At 55.7% G+C, this 18,650-nt stretch overlaps 1 protein-coding gene across 2 annotated transcripts; it reads left to right on the top strand.

The window, feature by feature from the left end:
• Positions 1 to 57: 57 nt before the first annotated feature.
• Positions 58 to 17,365, top strand: Agap2 (ArfGAP with GTPase domain, ankyrin repeat and PH domain 2). Of its 2 annotated transcripts, none has more exons than XM_028752144.1 (18): positions 58 to 320; positions 7,081 to 7,139; positions 7,677 to 7,764; positions 7,916 to 8,001; positions 8,154 to 8,301; positions 9,529 to 9,663; positions 9,957 to 10,066; positions 10,829 to 10,987; positions 11,163 to 11,249; positions 11,336 to 11,440; positions 11,827 to 11,989; positions 12,159 to 12,278; positions 13,328 to 13,456; positions 14,623 to 14,771; positions 14,885 to 14,975; positions 15,088 to 15,310; positions 15,406 to 15,661; positions 15,783 to 16,772. In XM_028752144.1, exons 1-18 carry the CDS (start codon positions 161 to 163, stop codon positions 16,023 to 16,025), a joined length of 2,511 nt encoding a protein of 836 aa, XP_028607977.1. In that variant the 5' UTR covers positions 58 to 160; the 3' UTR covers positions 16,026 to 16,772. The 2 variants fall into 2 exon arrangements, with proteins under 2 accessions (XP_028607977.1, XP_028607976.1); XM_028752143.1 differs by lacking the exon at positions 58 to 320 and adding an exon at positions 3,630 to 5,505 and having other exon boundaries at positions 15,783 to 17,365.
• Positions 17,366 to 18,650: the final 1,285 nt, after the last annotated feature.

The following is an 18,650-nucleotide window of genomic DNA, read 5'->3' as shown; positions in this document are numbered from 1 at the left end:
AGCTCACCAGTCAGGAAGTGAGGCCAACAGACGGAAGGGCGGGCAGGGTCGGGGAGTCCTGGGGCACAGCAGAAGGGGCCTTCTGAAGTTTGGGGGCTGTGGGGTCATGGGATTTGGAGCCAGAGGTGGTTGGTAGTCTGGCAAGGCAAGTCTGCGCAACATGCATGCCCAGAGGCAGTTGGCTATAGCTACAGTAAGAGCAGAAGTCAGGCGACATGAGGTGACCAAGCAAGCTCTAAGCCGACTCAGGAAGCTGGCAGAGAGAGTGGGTGACCCTGAACTCCGAGCTGGCATCCAGGCCTCACTGAACAGCATACGAGGTAAGAGATGCATCAGTCCCTAACTTGGCTGCTTTGGGGACCAGTACGGGACACAGAAAAGCTTAGCTCTGTGTCTTAACACAATTTCTGGCTGTCCAAGCATGGACTTCCTAGTTGCAAAGATAGAGCTGGGAAGAAGACATTAGGGGACATGGAAAAAGACATGGGGGATATTATTATTCCTCTTTCCAAAAACCCACTCTGAACAAAATACTGGTCACCGTGGAACTGACCTTTTTGGCAGCAGAGACTGGATACACACTGGGGAGACAGACTCCATAGATGGAGTCCGTGTGTGAGGAGTCTAGAACAGGAAGCTGTCGGGGCAGAAGGTTCTGGGACTTGATAATGTGTTCATTCCCAGGACCCACTAAAGATCAGTGACCTCTTGTTCTCCAGCTGTGGAGAAACACACACGCAGGGGGCGGGGGGGAGGGTAGATGATATTCCACCAAGGATGTCAAGGTCCCAGACACACTAACCCTTAAAACTCCACACTTTAGACAGCCGCAGTGCAGCGAGGTCCCCGGGACCTGCCTCAGTCCCTTCTTCTTCTGTCTCCCCTTCTTGTCTTCCCCTCGGGTTCCTTCCGTTCTACCTCCTTAGTGCCATTAGAGTAACTGATGACAACACTGGGAGGAAGTGCTGTCATGGCAACAGCATCTGCCACATCCTCCTGCCCACTGTAGCCTTGGATCCTGTGCTGGGGCCCTGGCAAGTCTGTTCTCCATCTATGAGGCCCAGCACTGAGAAACTGGGGGGCTGTTATATTCTGTCCATTTCTGGATTCCCAAGAACTCACAGAAGTAGGCTTCCTTGCTCGAGAATTGTGTCAGGGAGAAGGAAGCCCAACCTCCATCGGACCCTGATCATTCCAGTTATCAGACCTCTCTGTTCTCAGCTACTTCTTTGGGAAAGAAATGTCAATACATGCATGCATACATACATACATACATACATACACACACACACACACACACACACACACACATACATACATACTTTCTATACAGGACACCTTCTGACACCAGGGCACAATTTGGGGGCAGGCTTGGTTGGTTTAGGTTTTTAGTGGGACAGTTTCCACACCTCTGTCTTCTCATTACCCTTCTGGAACTAGCATCTCTTTTAGCTCCTGAACACAAGCCTCTGACAGGAAATATACTTGCATCTTCCCTGATAGCCACACTGATAAGAAAGGGAGACCTAGGGAAGCTGGTCCACAGAACTGCCTAAGGCAATAACTCTAGATTCAACCTTTGTCTGGAGTAGCATGGGGTTGGGATCAAGCAAAGATATTCTCTTCGTCCTAGAAAGGGCGGGGAGAGCTAGTGTGATGGGGCACCCCAGTAACCCTAACACCATAGTCTCACAGTTTACCAGAATGGAGCAGGACTGGGGATTCTCGAGCGGTCTCCACTCAGAGCAAGTCCTAGACCCAGCTACGTTACATACTGAGCAGCTATCTAAAAAGAAAAGGAAACAAAGAAAGAAGGAAGAAGGGTAAGGAGGTAGTGGCAGCTGTTAGACCTTTCTCTGTATCTTTATGTGTCCTGTGCATTGCTGGGGATAAAACCTAGGGCCTCCAGGCCTCCTACCGCGCCAGGCAAACACTCTACCACTCCACAATCCCAGTACAACACTATGGGTTTTTGTTTTCTGAGTCTGAGTTTGGGTCCTGCTGTCTATCTCAGGCTACCCTTGGACTCACTGTGTAGCTTAGGCTGGCCTTAAACTTTGAGCTATCCTATCCTTCTGTCTCAGCTTCCTCAAAAGACTGTACCACCTCACCTGGCAAAGGTGTGCCCTTCCTAAGTAATTTGTTCTTTTCTGAGACAGAATTCTGTTGACTCTAAATATGAAGGAAAACGGAGGTCACTCCACCCCCAAATACTAAAAAGCTAACAATTCCCGTTTATGAAATTGTCTCCTTCATGAAAAATTAGGGTGGGTCTCCTGCCCTGAGGACGTTTAATGGGCAGTCCCTAAGAAACCATTGACCTCCAAATGGGATCTGGGTCTCTGTAGAACAAAAGGACTCCCCACATCCCGGTTCAGCCCCCAACCCTTACCCCCTACCAGGCCGAAGAACACGGTGCTGGCTCCTGCCTCCAAGAGCCGCCCACGGCAGCACTTATTATAGTCTGGGCTGCGTCAGGAGGGTGGGACGCCAAATCAAAGTACCGCCGAGATTCTCCAGATCCCGGGTAGGGGTCTCCAAGGCTTCAAGGAGATCTTCTTCCTTCCAGCCCCCCTCCCTCCATGGGGTCTCAGTCTCTCTTCTGCACGGGCTTAACTGCTCATATTTCTCTGCCTCTCTGGAGGACAAAGCCTTGAACTCCAAAGCCCCCCAAAGGGGTGGGGACACAGCACAAATGGTGTCCATTCACTCTGCCTCCCCCCCCCCACACCTGCTGTAAGAACCCAGCTACATAGACCTCAGGACACTGAATAAAACCACCTAAAAGGCTGGCTCCCGCTGGCTCAGCTAAGGGGGTTCCTTGTGTCCAGGGAGCAAAATCCCCCCCCCCGCAGGTGGGTATCCAGGTGTGAGAGTAGGGCCTTCACTAACCAGCATCCCCTGATTGGTCTCCCACCCATCCTACACACTGGTCCCTCCTCTCCGCTTATCCCCGCTGCTGCTTCGGAGGCACTCTTGGAGCTACGGTTGCTATGGAGACTAGATGCATTTTGGAATAGGGGGGGTGTCAGTCGGTAGATGTATTTCTTCCACCTTGAGCTGGGCCTTTGACTCACGCTGTAGATTGGGCTCAGAAGCCCTCAAGCCTCTCCCCTCCAGAGTCACCCACCCCCTTCCTACCCTTCTAAGTTCCTTGTTTGTCCCCATCCCTGGGGACACTTTCCAAGTTCTCTTTGGGACAATGAGTTCAAGGCGCAGTGCAAGTACTCAGTATGGGTGGGAGTGGGGTGGGAGAGGCAGCTGCGTGATGAGAAGGGAGACTCACCCAGGTACCCTGTGGAGGGAAAGGGAAAAGGTCCTGGGAAGGGATATCCCAGTTCAGACCCAGAATTGACGGGGACCAAAAGAGTTCGCTCTGTTCTCTGTACCTGTCCAGCCAATAGTTCAATTTGTACCTTTGTCCCTAAATGTCACGGTCCACATTCGTGTTCCCTAACCTTGGTGTGAGAAATGAGGGGGCAAGGTAGTTGTTGGAGGTGAATCCAAGTCCTAGGAAATCCAGTCCAGGTTTTGGAAGGGAAATCCAGTCCTGGATTTTGTACCGCCCTAGCAGACAGCGGTGCTGGTGGTGAGGGGGGGGGAGAGATGGGGTGGGGGGGCCCGCGGGCCGCCTCCTCCTCAATGTGAGGGGAGCGCCCGGACACAACGCGCATCCGGACCGAGCCGATCCCGGGAGAACCCCCCCTCCACGACTCTTCTCCAGGATCCACGCCCCTCCCCTCCCAGACCCCAGACCCGTGGGTTCCTACCCCCTCCCGTTCCCTTCTTTCCTCCCCCACCGCCTCCAATATCTCCATCCCTAGCATCCTCCCCGTGCTCCTGCGAATCCCCCGCACAGACAGCCCCACTAGTCTCCTACCCTCAAGACCCCCCTTTCCCACTGCATCCGCGGCCTCTGCCCATTGAGCCCGCATTCCCGCCCCTGTCTTCCCCTCACCCGAGCTTCTCCCCCAGTCCCCTGTCCCCTTTTCTACCCTCTTTTCCTTCATCCCCATTTGCCCCCACTACTGTCCTCCCCACCCTTCTCCGCCCATCTCAACGCCCCCACCCAGACCGGGGTGCACGATCCGGCGCGCCTCTCTGGAGCAGCACCAAGGTCCCGGGGCTCCAAGGGGGTGGGGGCGCAGGGCGGGGAGCATGGGGAGGGGGCGCCCCATGTGATGGGAGGGGGGCGCAAGAGGAGGCGGCGGAGGCGGCGGCGACAGCGGAGCCGGGCCGGGGGCTCAGAGGGGTCCGGGGGCTGGGGGCAGCGAGCAGGGCGGCCCCATGGCCGGGCCCCCCCTGAGGCAGACCCGGGGAGTCCCCTCCCCTCCCCAGCTCGGGGGTCTCCGGGCCCCATGAGCCGGGGCGCGGGCGCGCTTCAGCGCCGGACAACGACCTACCTCATCTCGCTGACCCTGGTCAAGCTCGAGTCGGTACCTCCGCCGCCGCCTTCTCCGTCTGCAGCCGCGGCCGGCGCCCCCGGGGCCAGAGGCTCCGAGCCCCGAGATCCTGGCAGCCCCCGAGGCGCGGAGGAACCCGGCAAGAAGCGGCACGAGCGTCTCTTCCACCGGCAGGATGCGCTGTGGATCAGCACCAGCAGCGCGGGCGCCGGGGGCGCGGAGCCCCCCGCGCTGTCCCCGGCTCCGGCCAGTCCGGCTCGCCCGGTCTCCCCGGCTCCGGGTCGCCGACTGTCCCTGTGGGCCGCCCCTCCGGGACCCCAGCTCTCCGGGGGGCTGAGCCCGGACTCCAAGCCGGGGGGCGCTCCTTCCTCCCGGCGCCCTCTACTCAGCAGCCCGAGCTGGGGGGGTCCGGAACCTGAAGGCCGGACGGGTGGCGGCGTCCCGGGCTCGTCCTCCCCGCATCCTGGCACCGGTAGCCGAAGGCTCAAGGTGGCGCCTCCTCCACCAGCTCCCAAGCCTTTCAAGACCGTGACCACTAGTGGAGCCAAAGCCGGCGGGGGCAAGGGCGCGGGTAGCCGCCTGTCATGGCCCGAAAGCGAGGGCAAACCCAGGGTCAAGGGGTCAAAGAGCACCGCCGGGACTGGAGCTTCTGCCGTTGCGGCCGGCGGGGGAGGGGGCGCTGCAGTCACGACCTCTGGTGGGGTCGGGGCTGGGGCTGGAGCGAGAGGGAAGTTGTCCCCTCGGAAAGGCAAGAGTAAGACCTTGGACAATAGTGACTTGCACCCAGGACCCAGTGCCGGCTCTCCTCCGCTCACGGTGCCAGCAATCCCAGTTCCAGCTACTTCTGTTACTGCCGCCTCCACGCAGCCCCTCGGGCCTGCACCCCCTATCACTCTGGAGCCACCAGCTCCGGGGCTGAAAAGGGGCCGGGAGGGCGGCCGAGCGTCCACTCGTGACCGCAAGATGCTCAAGTTTATCAGCGGTATCTTCACCAAGAGCACAGGAGGGCCTCCCGGCCCCGGGCCCCTTCCCGGACCCCAAGGCTTGTCTTCCAGCAGCGGGTCCAGGGAGCTGCTGGGCGCAGAGCTCCGCGCCTCCCCTAGTGAGTAGGGAAGGGTCAGGGCCTGAGACACCTGGATGCTTACTTGGGATGAGGGGACACTGTGCAAGGAAGGAGGAGGGGGCTTTTCTCTTGGGTGGATGGAGGAGCCAGGCTCCTCTACTAAGGGATGGGGCCAAGGATAGGAAGAGGTCCCGAAGCGAGGAGACTAAGATGGGTGTTTTCCTGAGCGAGTCTGTGCTTCCCGGGAAATGATGGCCTCCTTGGTGCCAACTGTAGGAAATTCCCCCCACAGAAGCCTCAGGCCCCAATCCCAGCCATGGTTGGATTCTGCAAACAAGGCGATAGGGGCTTTGCTTGTGTTGGAAGGACCTTGGAGGTGCAGGGGATGTGGAGCCTCAGTTTCCCGAGTGGCACAGGTGGTGTGGCAGTGACCTTGCAGGCACCTCGCCAGGGACAGGTCTCCTGGGTTGAGAGCCGGCTGGTGGCTTTTCCATGCACTGAAGGTGGATTGGGCGGTTCTTGAGCGAGCGGGGGCTGGAACGTGCAGATTTAAATGTGAACCGAGAGGGGGCAGATAGGAAGCCTGGCTTCCCGCACTACCCACCCCCGCCCCACAGCGGCGTCGAAACCCGCCCGGGGCTGACCCCGGAGTGAGGCAGGGGGCGGAACTGCTGCTAAGACAATTCTTATCCCGGGAGACTTGGGAGGCCATACAAGGAGGTCGCCTTATTTATTTAAGTCTTCTCCCGAGGGGTGACTTTCTTATTATTTTCTAACTGGTTAGAGACAGGCGCGTTGGGAGAGGGGGGGTGCGACCGACGACTCGGTTCCGCTCACATTCCCCGGAGGGGAGGCGGGTCTGGAAGCGGGGGCGGCCCCGGGGGTTTGGCTTCTGAGCGGGTGGGAGCAGATGGCTCCGGATCCCCGAGTTCCCGCCGCAGCTGCGGCGCCCCGGGAACGTCCGGTCAGTGTCAGGCGCGGGGGCTGGACCCGGCGGGCGCAAGGAGAATCTTTTCTCCCCAGGCTTGTGGTTTCTTTCTGCTTGGGGATGGAGCTTTACCCTACCGGTTCTTTCGGAGGCCATGGAGGTCTAGGCCGAGGAAAACCCAAGTTTTGTCCCCCTTTAGCGATGGACAGGGGTTAGAACTACCTGTACTACTGACCTTGAAAAAGGGCAGGAGAACCCTCACCTGGCTTCTCCTGTGAAACGGAGGTGTGAGAAGACCCAGTCCATCCTAGTACCAAGGCCTTCCCTCTAGCATCTGCCCCAAGAATGTCAGGGGGACCCCTCTACTCTCTGTAGTGTAGGGAAATCATTGCTAGTAAAGTCCTGGTCGGGTCTGGGGCAAGGACCCACGTTCGGGGATGTGTTTAAGGGAGATGCCAACTGAAGTATTTTTGTCTTGCTAGCTCTGTTGCTAAGCAACCGCTGAGTGGTGGCAACAGCTGCGGGGAGAACGGCTGGGATGGGAGGACTGGGGACCACTCAGACCTGAGCCACTGCAGGCAGGGTCCTCAGGGTTAGGTGAGCCCCTCAGAAAAGAGAGTGGCTGAGAGCTGAGCGTCCTCCTAGGCCAGACTCTCTCCCTTCTTACTTTAGCTTTCCCTTTCCAGAGGCTGTGGTCAATAGCCAGGAATGGACTTTGAGCCGATCAATTCCCGAACTGCGCCTGGTAGGTAGCCCAGACTCTTGGCTTGCAGAGAAGGTTTACCTCTCCCGGGAACTCCCTCGCTCCTCTCTGTGAAACCAAGAACTCTTGAGTTTAGTATCCAAGCAGTATTGAGGGATCTGCTTCATACATACTCCAACTTCTCTACTCACGTTCCATTTGTTCTGGCTTCTCATTTCTAGCTTAAAAACAAAAACAAACAAAAAACCTATTGGTGTCCTATTGCCTAGAACTGGATAAAACTTTCAGCTAATGCCTAGACCTATGCCCCACTACACAAACATGTTTAATTTAATGTATTATTAAGCAAGAGAGAGAGAGGGGGCACAAAATAGGCATTGCTTAGGTTGTGGTCTGCTTCAGCCTGGGACCATTTCTTACCATGGCATGCCCCACTGTTCCCAGCTGACTAGAAGCCCCGAAGATCCTTCTTTGGTGGCTTGACACTGCCTGTAGGTCTGTAGCTCTCTGGCGTGAGCAGACCCAGCATCCTGCCCTTTGGTAACCCCTACTGTCTCCGTGTCACATCTCTCTTTTTAGGGTGTACTGGGTGATGTCAGGAGTGGGAAGTCATCCCTCATCCACAGATTCCTTACAGGTTCATACCAGGTGCTGGAGAAGACTGAGAGTAAGTCTTCAGGAGTCACAGTAAGCTAAGGCTGGGAGACCAGTACCTGGGCAGGTACCATGATGGGACTCAAGGCCCAAGAGCTAAAGTTCAGGGACCATGGGAAGGTCTGGTGACCTGCCCTCTGACCCATTAAACTTCTTCTGGGCAGGTGAGCAGTATAAGAAGGAGATGCTGGTGGATGGTCAGACCCATCTGGTGCTGATCCGAGAGGAAGCAGGGGCACCCGATGCCAAGGTGAGGCACGGAGACAGTGGTCATAGCAGGCCATTACTGGCTAGGGTCAGTACCAGACACAAGCATTCCGTGGCTTGCTAGGAGACCCTCTGAATGATACCCAGAAGGAGTGGGCCTGTGTGACCTCTGTTTGCTTTCTCGTCCCCTGCAAGTTCTCAGGCTGGGCAGATGCTGTGATCTTCGTCTTCAGCCTGGAAGATGAGAGCAGTTTCCAGGCTGTGAGCCGGCTCCACGGACAGCTGAGCGCCCTCCGTGGGGAGGGCCGAGGAGGTCTGGCCCTGGCTCTGGTTGGAACCCAAGGTAAGGAGAGGACATGGAAGCCCTGTGTTTAGAGGTGGGTGGAGGGTAGATCGGTACTGCCCACCATGGTTGATAATTTGGGAGGTGTCCTGCTGCCTATTTACAGCCCAGCATCCCTCTAGAGGGAGCCTGATGTCCAAATAAGGAAGTAATGAACAAACAGAGTTCCCAAGGTCTGAGCAGAGAAGAGAGGACAGAAGGGAGGGCAGGGCAGCTGTAATGGCCATCTCTGTTCCCCTCTGGAAATGTTGTTACGTACTGTGTTCACATTGCTGTTTCTGACACCACTACCGCGGGATACACAGAAAACGTCAAGTCCTAGTGTGGATAGAAAGCTTTTCCCTTCAGCTGGGTCAGGCTGACACTGTTTAAAAGAAATTTCTTTGCAAACAAGGAAGTACTGAGGAAACCAGGTGAGTAGGAGACTGACTTCTCCTAGCAGTAACTCGGAAGCATTTAGGTTGTTGCTATCGGTCTCTGCCAGCCTCCTGTCTCTTGCCTCCTGGTTTCTGATGGAGAATGAACAGCCCACCTCTTATCTATAGGCATCAGACTCTCCCCTTGTTCCGGGGCCAGGTGTCCTTTAAGTTCAAGATGGGATGTTTATCACCTGGGAGTCTCAGCTATCGTCAGGAAACTCCAACTCAACCTCTGGAGTTTTGCCTGAAAACACACACGTACACACAGAGACATAAACATACACAAATAGAAAGACACATGCACACTTTGAGGGGGTCAGAGAGACATACACATGTTCATAAACAGAAACACACATACATACATACATACAGAGAGACAAACAGACACATATACAGATGCAGACAGGGGTGGGGAGACAGAAAGACAGACAGACAGAGACATAAGACATACACACAAACAGAAAGACACACACACACGCATGGGGGTACAGACAGACATACACATACACACAAACAGAAAGACACACACACACACACACGGGGGGGGGGGTGACAGATATACACATACATACAAACAGAAACACACAGACAGACAGACAGACACACACACACACACACATACTGAGACAGAGACCAACTTAACTTGGGCTGGGCCCAGAACTCACAGAGGCTTGGACACTATCAGCGCACTTGAGGACAGATGTTCTCCCACATTCTAGCTCTAGGAGGTCTAGCCTGGGCTCCACACACGTGGCAGAAGGAATCAATCATGAACGCCAGTCCTGCCCCCTTCCTCCCCTGCCCCTAGACAGGATCAGCGCGACGTCTCCTCGAGTGGTGGGTGACGCGAGAGCCAGGGCTCTGTGCACGGACATGAAGCGTTGCAGTTACTACGAGACCTGTGCAACCTACGGGCTCAACGTGGATCGTGTCTTCCAGGAGGGTGAGCGTGACGGGAAACCGAGAGAGCCTGTGATATCCAAGAGACCCAGTATCCAGTTCTGTGTTTCCCAGTGACAGGAAATTGGCCTCTGGGAGGGAGGAGGGGTCTGGGAACCTATGGAGAGTTGTATTAATTTACAGATGCTTTCTGAGCTGGAGAATCTGTCTACGCATAGGTGGCACAGAGGCTCTGGTGACAAGGCAGTCAGGGCTATTTTCTGGCTTGGGTACTTCTCAGGGGGTTGCGCGGGTATCTGTCCTGCTCATGACTCCTCCAATTCCCCTTCCTTTCAGTGGCCCAGAAGGTGGTGACCTTGCGCAAACAGCAGCAACTCCTGGCTGCCTGCAAGTCCCTGCCCAGCTCGCCGAGCCATTCAGCTGCGTCTACTCCTGTAGCTGGGCAGGTGAGTAGAGGTGTCTGAGACTGATGTCAAAATTAGAAGTGAGGAAATGGGTGGGCTTAGAAAGTAACATTGAGGCCGGGCAGTGGTGGCTCACGCCTTTAATTTCAGCACTTGGGAGGCAGAGGCAGGCAGGTCTCTGAGTTCAAGGCCAGCCTGATATATAGAGTGAGCTCCAGGACAGCCAGGGCTACACAGAGAAACATTGTCTTGAAAAACCAAAACCAAGAAAGAAAGTAGCATCGAACTGGAAATCAGCCAGGCTTGAGGTACCACTTACAAAGTCTCTAAGAAAGTCAGCTTCCCTCCTCAGGCTGTCTGCACTAATACATGGCACGATACTCAGGAGGTCAAACTTCACAAAACTTAAAGCAGTGTGACAGTGTTAGAAAGCAGTGTGACAGTGCTAGGGGAGATTTGTGTTGCTGATGTCAGCGTGAATGAGTAATGATGTAATACTGACGGGAGGGTATGATATCAGCAGGAATGAGGAATGATGTAATGGTGATGGTAGGCAGTGATGTCAGCAGGAATGAGGAATGCTGTAATGGTGACGGTAGGCAGTGATGTCAGCAGGAATGAGGAATGATGTAATGGTGATGGTAGGCAGTGATGTCAGCAGGAATGAGGAATGATGTAATGGTGATGGTAGGCAGTGATGTCAGCAGGAATGAGGAATGATGTAATGGTGATGGTAGGCAGTGATATTAACTTAGCTTGGTGGGCACAGATGTTAGCTCTGCTGACTCCTCCATGTACCTCCAGGCTAGTAACGGGGGGCACACTAGCGACTACTCTTCTTCCCTCCCATCTTCACCCAATGTTGGACACCGGGAGCTCCGAGCTGAGGCAGCTGCAGTGGCTGGGTTGAGCACCCCAGGGTCCTTACACCGAGCAGCCAAGCGGCGAACCAGCCTTTTTGCGGTATTGGCCATGCTAACCCTTTTTCTTCTTTCCTGTTGCCAACTCCCTTTTCCTTCTGTCCCATTGCCTGCCGGTCATCCTTAGCCTCCAGACCTCTCTGTTGGGCTCTTCCTACTCACTGTCCACCCATCTTATAACTTCCCCATCCTCTGGCTAATTCCAGTTATCATTCCAGAACCGTCGGGGCAGCGATTCTGAGAAGCGGAGCTTAGACAGTCGAGGAGAAACAACAGGGAGTGGGCGAGCCATCCCCATCAAACAGGTAAAAGGTTCACGAGCTGAAGAAAGGCTCCAAGCAGCTGTTCTTAGCTGACTTTTTCCCAACACATCTTCCATCCTGTTCCCCAGAGTTTCCTGCTAAAGCGAAGTGGCAATTCCTTGAACAAAGAATGGAAGAAGAAATATGTGACCTTGTCCAGCAATGGCTTTCTACTCTACCACCCCAGCATTAATGTGAGTAGCGGAGACGGTCACACTGGGAAACCCTGATGTCTGTTCAGTTCTTTATGTGTCTCTGACCAGTCCTCAAATCTGTTCTGGGAGGCTTTAGTCCTATCCTCTTAGGTTTAGAAGAAGGTTTAGAGTCCATCACCTGTCTATGCTGGGGAGGCAGATTCATTGCCCCCATTGTAGTCTGGTGGGACAGTACCAAGAGTGAGCCTGTCTGTCCCTGGCCCGCCATTCAGGAAATGTTTCCAGGCCAAGTCTGACAGTTCTACTCCTTACATGCCCTTCCCAACCCAATCAGTTTGCAAGGTTCTTCTCTATCACACATTACTACCTAATGTTCAGTACTCCAAAAGACCGGAGACCCACACCCCAACCCTGTACCTCTACAGGATTACATCCACAGTACACACGGCAAAGAGATGGACTTGTTACGAACAACGGTCAAAGTCCCAGGCAAGCGGCCCCCAAGGGCTATCTCTGCTTTCGGCCCCTCAGCCAGCATCAATGGGTTGGTCAAGGATATGAGCACCGTCCAGATGGGTGAAGGCCCCGGTAAGTGGGGCTCATGACAAGGGAACAGGGAAAGAGGCAGGGACCGAAGAGACCAGTGGGGAGATGGAGGGGTTGGTACTGCACTTGCTGTGTGGGGTAGGGGCCGACAGGTACGGTACAGGAGAGAGGGCAGGTTCACTGACAGCTTTTCGCCATCTCCTTCCCACAGAAGCCTCTACTCCCATGCCAAGCCCCAGCCCCAGCCCCAGTTCTCTGCAGCTTCCAACAGACCAGACATCCAAGCACCTGTTGAAGCCAGACCGGAATTTGGCCCGTGCCCTTAGCACCGGTCAGTGTGACCTCTCTTCATCTACTGGCTTCCAGATCCAAGTGGGATGGAGGTGGAAGGTTGACGTAAGATGGAGGTTTAGCAAGGGGACAGGGATGTCTGCCGGGTGAGTGGCACCAAACTCATATGTCTCATGGCGGTGAATCTGTCTGCCTGAGCTCAGGTTCCTGGTTTGGCTCACCACACGGGGCAAGTTACCCAACCTGTTCCTGGTTCAGCTTCTGTCCTATAGGAAGTTTTTCTAGCCAGCCAGTGGTGGCGCACGCCTTTAATCCCAGCACTTGGGAGGCAGAGGCCAGCCTGGTCTACAGAGTGAGTTCCAGGACAGCCAGGGCTACACAGAGATACCCTGTCTCGAAAAATTAAAAATAAATAAATAAATTTTTTTAAAAATGGAAAAAAAGGGGAAGTGTTTCTAAGGCAGTGGTTCTTAACCTGTGGGTCACAGCCTCTATTTCCAAAGATATTTACATTACGATTCATGACAGTAGCAAAATTACAGTTATGAAGTATCAACAAAAATACTTTATGGTTGGGGGTCACCACAGCGTGAGGAACAGTATTAAAGAGCTGTGGCATTAGGAAGGTTGAGAACCGCTGCTCTAAGGTTTAATTGACAAATTGAGGACTTTGACCAGCACATAATGAGCCATCAGTGTTTGAAACGTTCGGAAATTATAAATTTTATACACACACACACACACACACACACACATTGACAGGAAGTAACACTGTAACAAACGCTCCTTGCAACAAAGTATCAGGTCAAGATTATTATCCATATTTTAGGAAAGAAAAAACTGAGGCTCAGGAGATTAACTTGCTCAGGGTCTGGAACAAGCTAGTGAGCTTCAGGCTTAAGAGCTGAGCACAGATGTGACTCCTAAGTGCTCAATCACCTGCCGGCCTCCTCAGCAGTGATGAGGGAGCCTCTTGGACAGGGACAGCTGAGGAGGGATACCCTAAAATGCCAGTTAGTTCATGGCAGGATACAAGCTATAAGGGAGTCTATGGAAGGGCAACTGAGACACTGTGTCCCCCTCCCTAAGACTGTACCCCATCTGGAGACCTGAGTCCCCTGAGTCGGGAACCCCCGCCTTCGCCCATGGTGAAGAAGCAGAGGAGGAAGAAACTGTCCACACCTTCTAAGACTGAAGGCTCGGCTGTGCAGGCTGAAGGTGAGGCTGTGGTGGGTAGTTCCACTCCCACTCTGGACCCCTCCTCCCCTGTACCCGAACCCCTGACCTAGCTCCTGCAGAGCAGGATAAGTCCTGAGCTGAGGGCTTGACTCTCATCACCTCTGCACATAACTATGTGGAAACGGATGGACGGACACCAACCAGCTCTTGTCCGCCCCATTCCTAGCCCTGTTCTTTTCGTGACTCCTAGTCCCTGCCCGCGTCTACACTTCTGACCCCATCCTCTGCAGCCCCTGAACTCAGTGTCCCTACTGACTCCTCCAGCCCCTGTTTTTATTCTCACCTATGAATGGCAGATTTACAGCCCTTCATCACTGATCCCTAAGCCTGTCCCCCTCCCTAACAATCCCTAGCCCTCTTCTGCTGATTTCTGAGCCCCAGGGCCCCCATTCCAGCCTCTTGCCCCCTTTCCTACTGTTCACACAAACTCTGACACCCCTTCCCCACAGAAAGCAGGTTTCTCTCTGGTCACAGTGCCTGCCCCTCCATCCCACCCCGTGCGTCCTCCTCCGGGTGCTCGGACCCGGATTCCAGACCTGCCTATTCTCATGGCTCTTGGCTTCCGCTCCACTCTGCTCCGGGGCCACTGACTTCAGTTCTGCTTTCTCTCCCCATCTGTCTGTCCTGCTTTGTCTCTGGCACTCTCTGTCACTGTCTGTCTGTCTCTCCATCTGCCTCTCTCTCTCTCTCTCTGTCTATCTCTCTCTCTTGCCTCTCTCTCTCTCTCTCTCTCTCTCTCTCTCTCTCTCCCTCTCTCTCTCTCTCTCTCTCTCTCTCTCTCTCTCTCTCTCTCTCTCTCTGTTTGCTCTTCATTCTGTCTCTATCTCCTTTGCTTCGGGAAACCAGCCAAGCGCAAAATGTGGAAACTAAAATCCTTTGGTAGTTTAAGAAATATTTATAAAGCAGGTAACAAGTGGGAGCTGGGAGGGGTGCTCAGCTGGGGTGCAGACGGGTGGAGGGCCCTGCCTCTCCCTGCATGTACTCGGGCTTCCTGCTGTTTCCCACCCTCTGCTCCCCCTTCCTTCCACTGTCCCCCACCCCAACCCCACCCCAGGGACTCCAAGGACATCAGGGAGGAAGGGTTTGGGGGAAAGCCTTCTGCTTGAACTCTGCCCCTCATTGAACTCTCCCATCCACCCACCCAGAGGAAAACTTTGAGTTCCTGATCGTGTCCAGCACTGGTCAGACGTGGCACTTTGAGGCAGCCAGCTTCGAGGAGCGGGATGCTTGGGTTCAGGCCATCGAGAGTCAGATCCTGGCCAGTCTGCAGGGCTGTGAGAGCAGCAAGGTCAAGGTAGCTGTTTTGACGCTATGGATGGAGGCTAGAAGAGGTGGGAGGGAGGGTTGGGGGGAGAAGGGGAGGGTCAGAGGTACGCTGTGCCAGCGCTAACTTCAACTCCTCTGCAGCTGCGCACTGACAGCCAAAGCGAAGCCGTGGCCATCCAGGCGATCCGAAACGCAAAGGGAAACTCGACCTGCGTGGACTGTGGAGCCCCCAGTGAGTGCAAGGGCATCGCTGAGGGAACTGGAGCGTGGGGTTCCAGAATATAAAGTTAGCTCCAGTCCGATGAATGGTGAGGTGTCTGTCTTACTGTTGTATCTTGTCCCAGACCCTACGTGGGCCAGTTTGAATCTGGGCGCACTCATCTGCATCGAGTGTTCTGGCATCCACCGGAACCTGGGCACACACCTTTCCCGAGTGCGTTCGCTGGATTTGGACGACTGGCCGCGGGAGCTGACCCTGGTGCTGACGGCCATTGGCAACGACACGGCTAACCGTGTGTGGGAGAGTGACACTCGGGGCCGTGCCAAGCCCACGCGGGACTCTTCGCGGTAAGGATCGAGGATCGGCGTGAGAGTGTACAATTCCTGGGAGGTCTGGATAAAAGGTCCCTTATAACTCTTTCCCTTGGTCCCCGGTGCTGCAGAGAGGAGCGTGAGTCGTGGATTCGCGCCAAGTACGAGCAGCTGCTGTTCCTGGCGCCTCTGGGCACCACGGAGGAGCCGCTGGGCCGCCAGCTGTGGGCCGCTGTGGAGGCCCAGGACGTGGCCGCTGTTTTGCTGCTTCTGGCTCACGCTCGACATGGGCCGCTCGACACCAGTGTGGAGGACCCGCAGCTCCGCTCGCCGCTGCACTTGGCGGCCGAGCTCGCCCACGTTGTCATTACACAGCTGCTGTTGTGGGTACGTGAGCGGAGAGGTAGGGAAAGGGAGCCTGGAGGTGGGCTTGGAGACGTCGGGTGGGCAGCCTGTGGGTGGGGGTCCCTTGGATGGTGCGTAGTCACACGACCTTTGCCTCCTGCAGTACGGCGCGGACGTGGCGGCCCGCGATGCGCAGGGCCGCACGGCTCTGTTCTACGCCCGCCAGGCCGGCAGCCAGCTGTGTGCAGACATCCTCCTCCAGCACGGCTGCCCGGGAGAGGGCGGCAGTACGGCCACTACGCCCAGCGCGGCCACTACCCCCAGCATCACCGCCACGCCCAGCCCGAGGCGCCGGAGCAGCGCTGCCAGCTTGGGCCGCGTGGACACCACGATCGCGCTGGTATAGTTGCCCAGCAGCGGGAGAGACACATCCCCCCACCCCCGCGCGGGCCGGGCACGACTGCACCGGGTGGACCGTTGGACAGATGCACCCACTCACCTCTCCAGTCTGCACCCCGCCCCATGGGAGCACTTTCTATCCCCACGAGGGCACAGCCCCGCACGCCTCCCAGGAGACACAAACTCACCTCCCTCTTCCCAGCGAGGCATGGAGACCCTAGCTCACGCCCCTACAACACAGTTTCCTTACTTGGATTGCCCTGGGTCTACCTGCTGGGTGTTTGTAGATGGGCACTCCCTTGCAGCTGTTTGGGCTCCAAGGTGCTTGGACTTTGCTGGCTCGTGCCCCCTAGGGGCAGGGAAAAAATCCAGTCCTGCCTGCGTTCTACAATCTGGTGGCGGGAGCCGAAACCCAGGCTGGCTCCTGGGGCAACGCCACGCCAGAGGGAGGGGTTAGTATGGGAATGACTAGCCCTGGGACTTGGGACCAATTTGGGGACCCCACCCCTTCCATGCTAATCTCACTGCCCAGTGAGGGGGGAGGGCAGCGAGGGGCAGGACCCCTGCTGCCCATGGAGGTGGAGGGGTCCCCAACCCTTTCCGTGAAAGGGACCATGAGGAGCGGAAATCAGATATCCCCCCTCTACCTAACTATGAATGGAAGCTAAAGAGCCAGGGGGAGCCGAGAGCCTGGGTCCTTCCCCTTACGATCTTGGGGTGGGGGAGAAGGATTGGAACAGGAGGGGACTAGAGAGGGGCCTTGTAATTTATTGCTTTGTTCCCCAACATGGGGATGGGGTGGGTAGGGGCGAGGGGAGGGCATTTCAGGGTAGGGGAAGCCAGGGGTGGGCAGGGGTGGGGTGGGGTGGGGGTGCTCTCGGGTTGTGTCTGTGACCGTGACTGCGTACCTGTGACTGTGCAGCGCCCGTGGTGATCTGGGGTAGGGGGCACCCCTACAATGGGACCCCTCCCCCATAGTCCTTTCTGTCCAGCCCCTCTCTCCCTGGAGCAGCTCCAGGTCTGTTTTTTCTATCCTTTGCTCCCTCCCAGCCAGGGCTGAGAGGGTGTGCAGTGGCTAGGAGGGTTTCAAGGTCCTGGCCACATCCCCAGAAAGGGGGAGGTGGTGTGGACTTATCTGGCCCAGCCCTGCCACCCTTAAGTCAACTCGGCTTTGGGCCGTCTGTGTCAGTGGTTTCCGGTCTTTTTTTTTTTTTCCTGGCTAAAATATTTTGCAAAAGACCAGGTAATTGGGGAGTGGAGTAGAGAGGGGGCAGGGGTTACCCCCCTCACCTCCAAAGCAGGTGGTGTGAATCTTAACAGCAATTAAAGAGCAAGTGATTTTGTCTAGGGGGTGAGATGCCCATCTGTTATTCATCAGGTAGGTGAGGGTACGGTCTCCATGCTGGGGAACTGGGGACGGGAAAGGGTCAAGCAGGTGCTGGCTCCTGGGGCTAGGACAGCACCCATAGGCACAGAGGTAATTCCAGCTTTGCACAACCACCCTGGGTTTATGAGGTAGGAGCGACACTGGAGACCTGAGAGCAGAAGTTAGAGGCACAATTGATGCTGAGCCTAGGAAGGAGTTGGAGCATGGTGTTTGGAGAAAAAGACAGGCCTGGGAGTTGAGGGCTGAGAAGGTGGGGTGGCTAGGCAAGTGAACCCAGTGGCCTCTTAGTGTTGAGAGGGCTCCTGTGGGTGCTGTGACCCTGGGGAAGATGCTTGCTCGCTTTGATCACTAGGTGTCAGAGCTGATGGAGATGGGACACTAAGGACTGAAGGGGCAGAAGATTTCCCGACCATTTGCAGGCCATGAGGTTCACATGGTCCAGGCATTGGCTCGCTTTTATCGTTGCATGGTCACCTGGACATGGTGGCCTGGGCCATAATACTGCAGCTTGGCATATAGTCAGCCCTGCCTTTTGGGTGTAGAAACTGTAAGCACCAGGCCTGATAAAGGCACAGCCAGGGTGGTACTGGGCTAGTGGCTAGAGCAGGTTGGACCCCTGCCTGCTATTGTCTACCCTGGGGAATCAATTGGTGTGGTACCGGCATCTTTGGATAGTGTTGGTTCCAATCATCCGTGTCCTCTTAAGTGTTCATCTGTAGATGTATGTGCCAGTGAACTTACACCATCTGGTCATACCTCCGAAAACAGGTCTCATCTGGAGGCTGTTCTGCAGAGCCCCTGGCTGGGTAACTACCTAGCATATCGGCATGACCCGGGGGCAGTGGTGGGGAGGGACATAGCAAGGAAGATCTGCCTATGAGCTGAGGCAACCTTGATCCTCTTTCAGCATCCCCAGCCTCCCTTGTAGCGAAACTCACACCCCTCCTTAGAAGCTCAGGGTGTTAGAATATGGGGCAGAAACAAGGACCCTGGACAGAGCAGAGTCGCTTGTCCGGGGATCCGCAAGCCAGTGAAAAATGGTCAGAACGCCAGCAGACTCTACCGCCGAGTACTTGATTTCCTTTAATGGGTGATATTAGCTTTGTGGGGAATGACAAGATTTCAAGCCCTCTAGGCTGGGGCAGAAAAGGAAGGGTGGGTGGCCCTCGATGGGCATGGGCAAGCTGTTGTTCCTTCTGTACCCACATAGCCCCTCAGCACCCATGCCTCTCTGCTTGGATTTGC

This window comes from Grammomys surdaster, unplaced genomic scaffold (assembly GCF_004785775.1).
Source record: "Grammomys surdaster isolate TR1022 unplaced genomic scaffold, NIH_TR_1.0 125877, whole genome shotgun sequence".
Classification (NCBI taxonomy): Eukaryota; Metazoa; Chordata; class Mammalia; order Rodentia; family Muridae; genus Grammomys; species Grammomys surdaster.
Note: the sequence above shows the minus strand (reverse complement) of the source record. Positions and strands in the feature narration are given on the sequence as shown.

Coding starts and splice junctions, on each gene's coding strand:
- Agap2 (XM_028752143.1), top strand. CDS start 4,182: ATGGGAGGGGGGCGCAAGAGGAGGCGGCGGAGGCGGCGGCGACAGCGG. Junction 11,441..11,826: donor TCTACCACCCCAGCATTAAT/GTGAGTAGCGGA, acceptor GTACCTCTACAG/GATTACATCCACAGTACACA. Junction 14,976..15,087: donor CGTGGACTGTGGAGCCCCCA/GTGAGTGCAAGG, acceptor ATCTTGTCCCAG/ACCCTACGTGGGCCAGTTTG.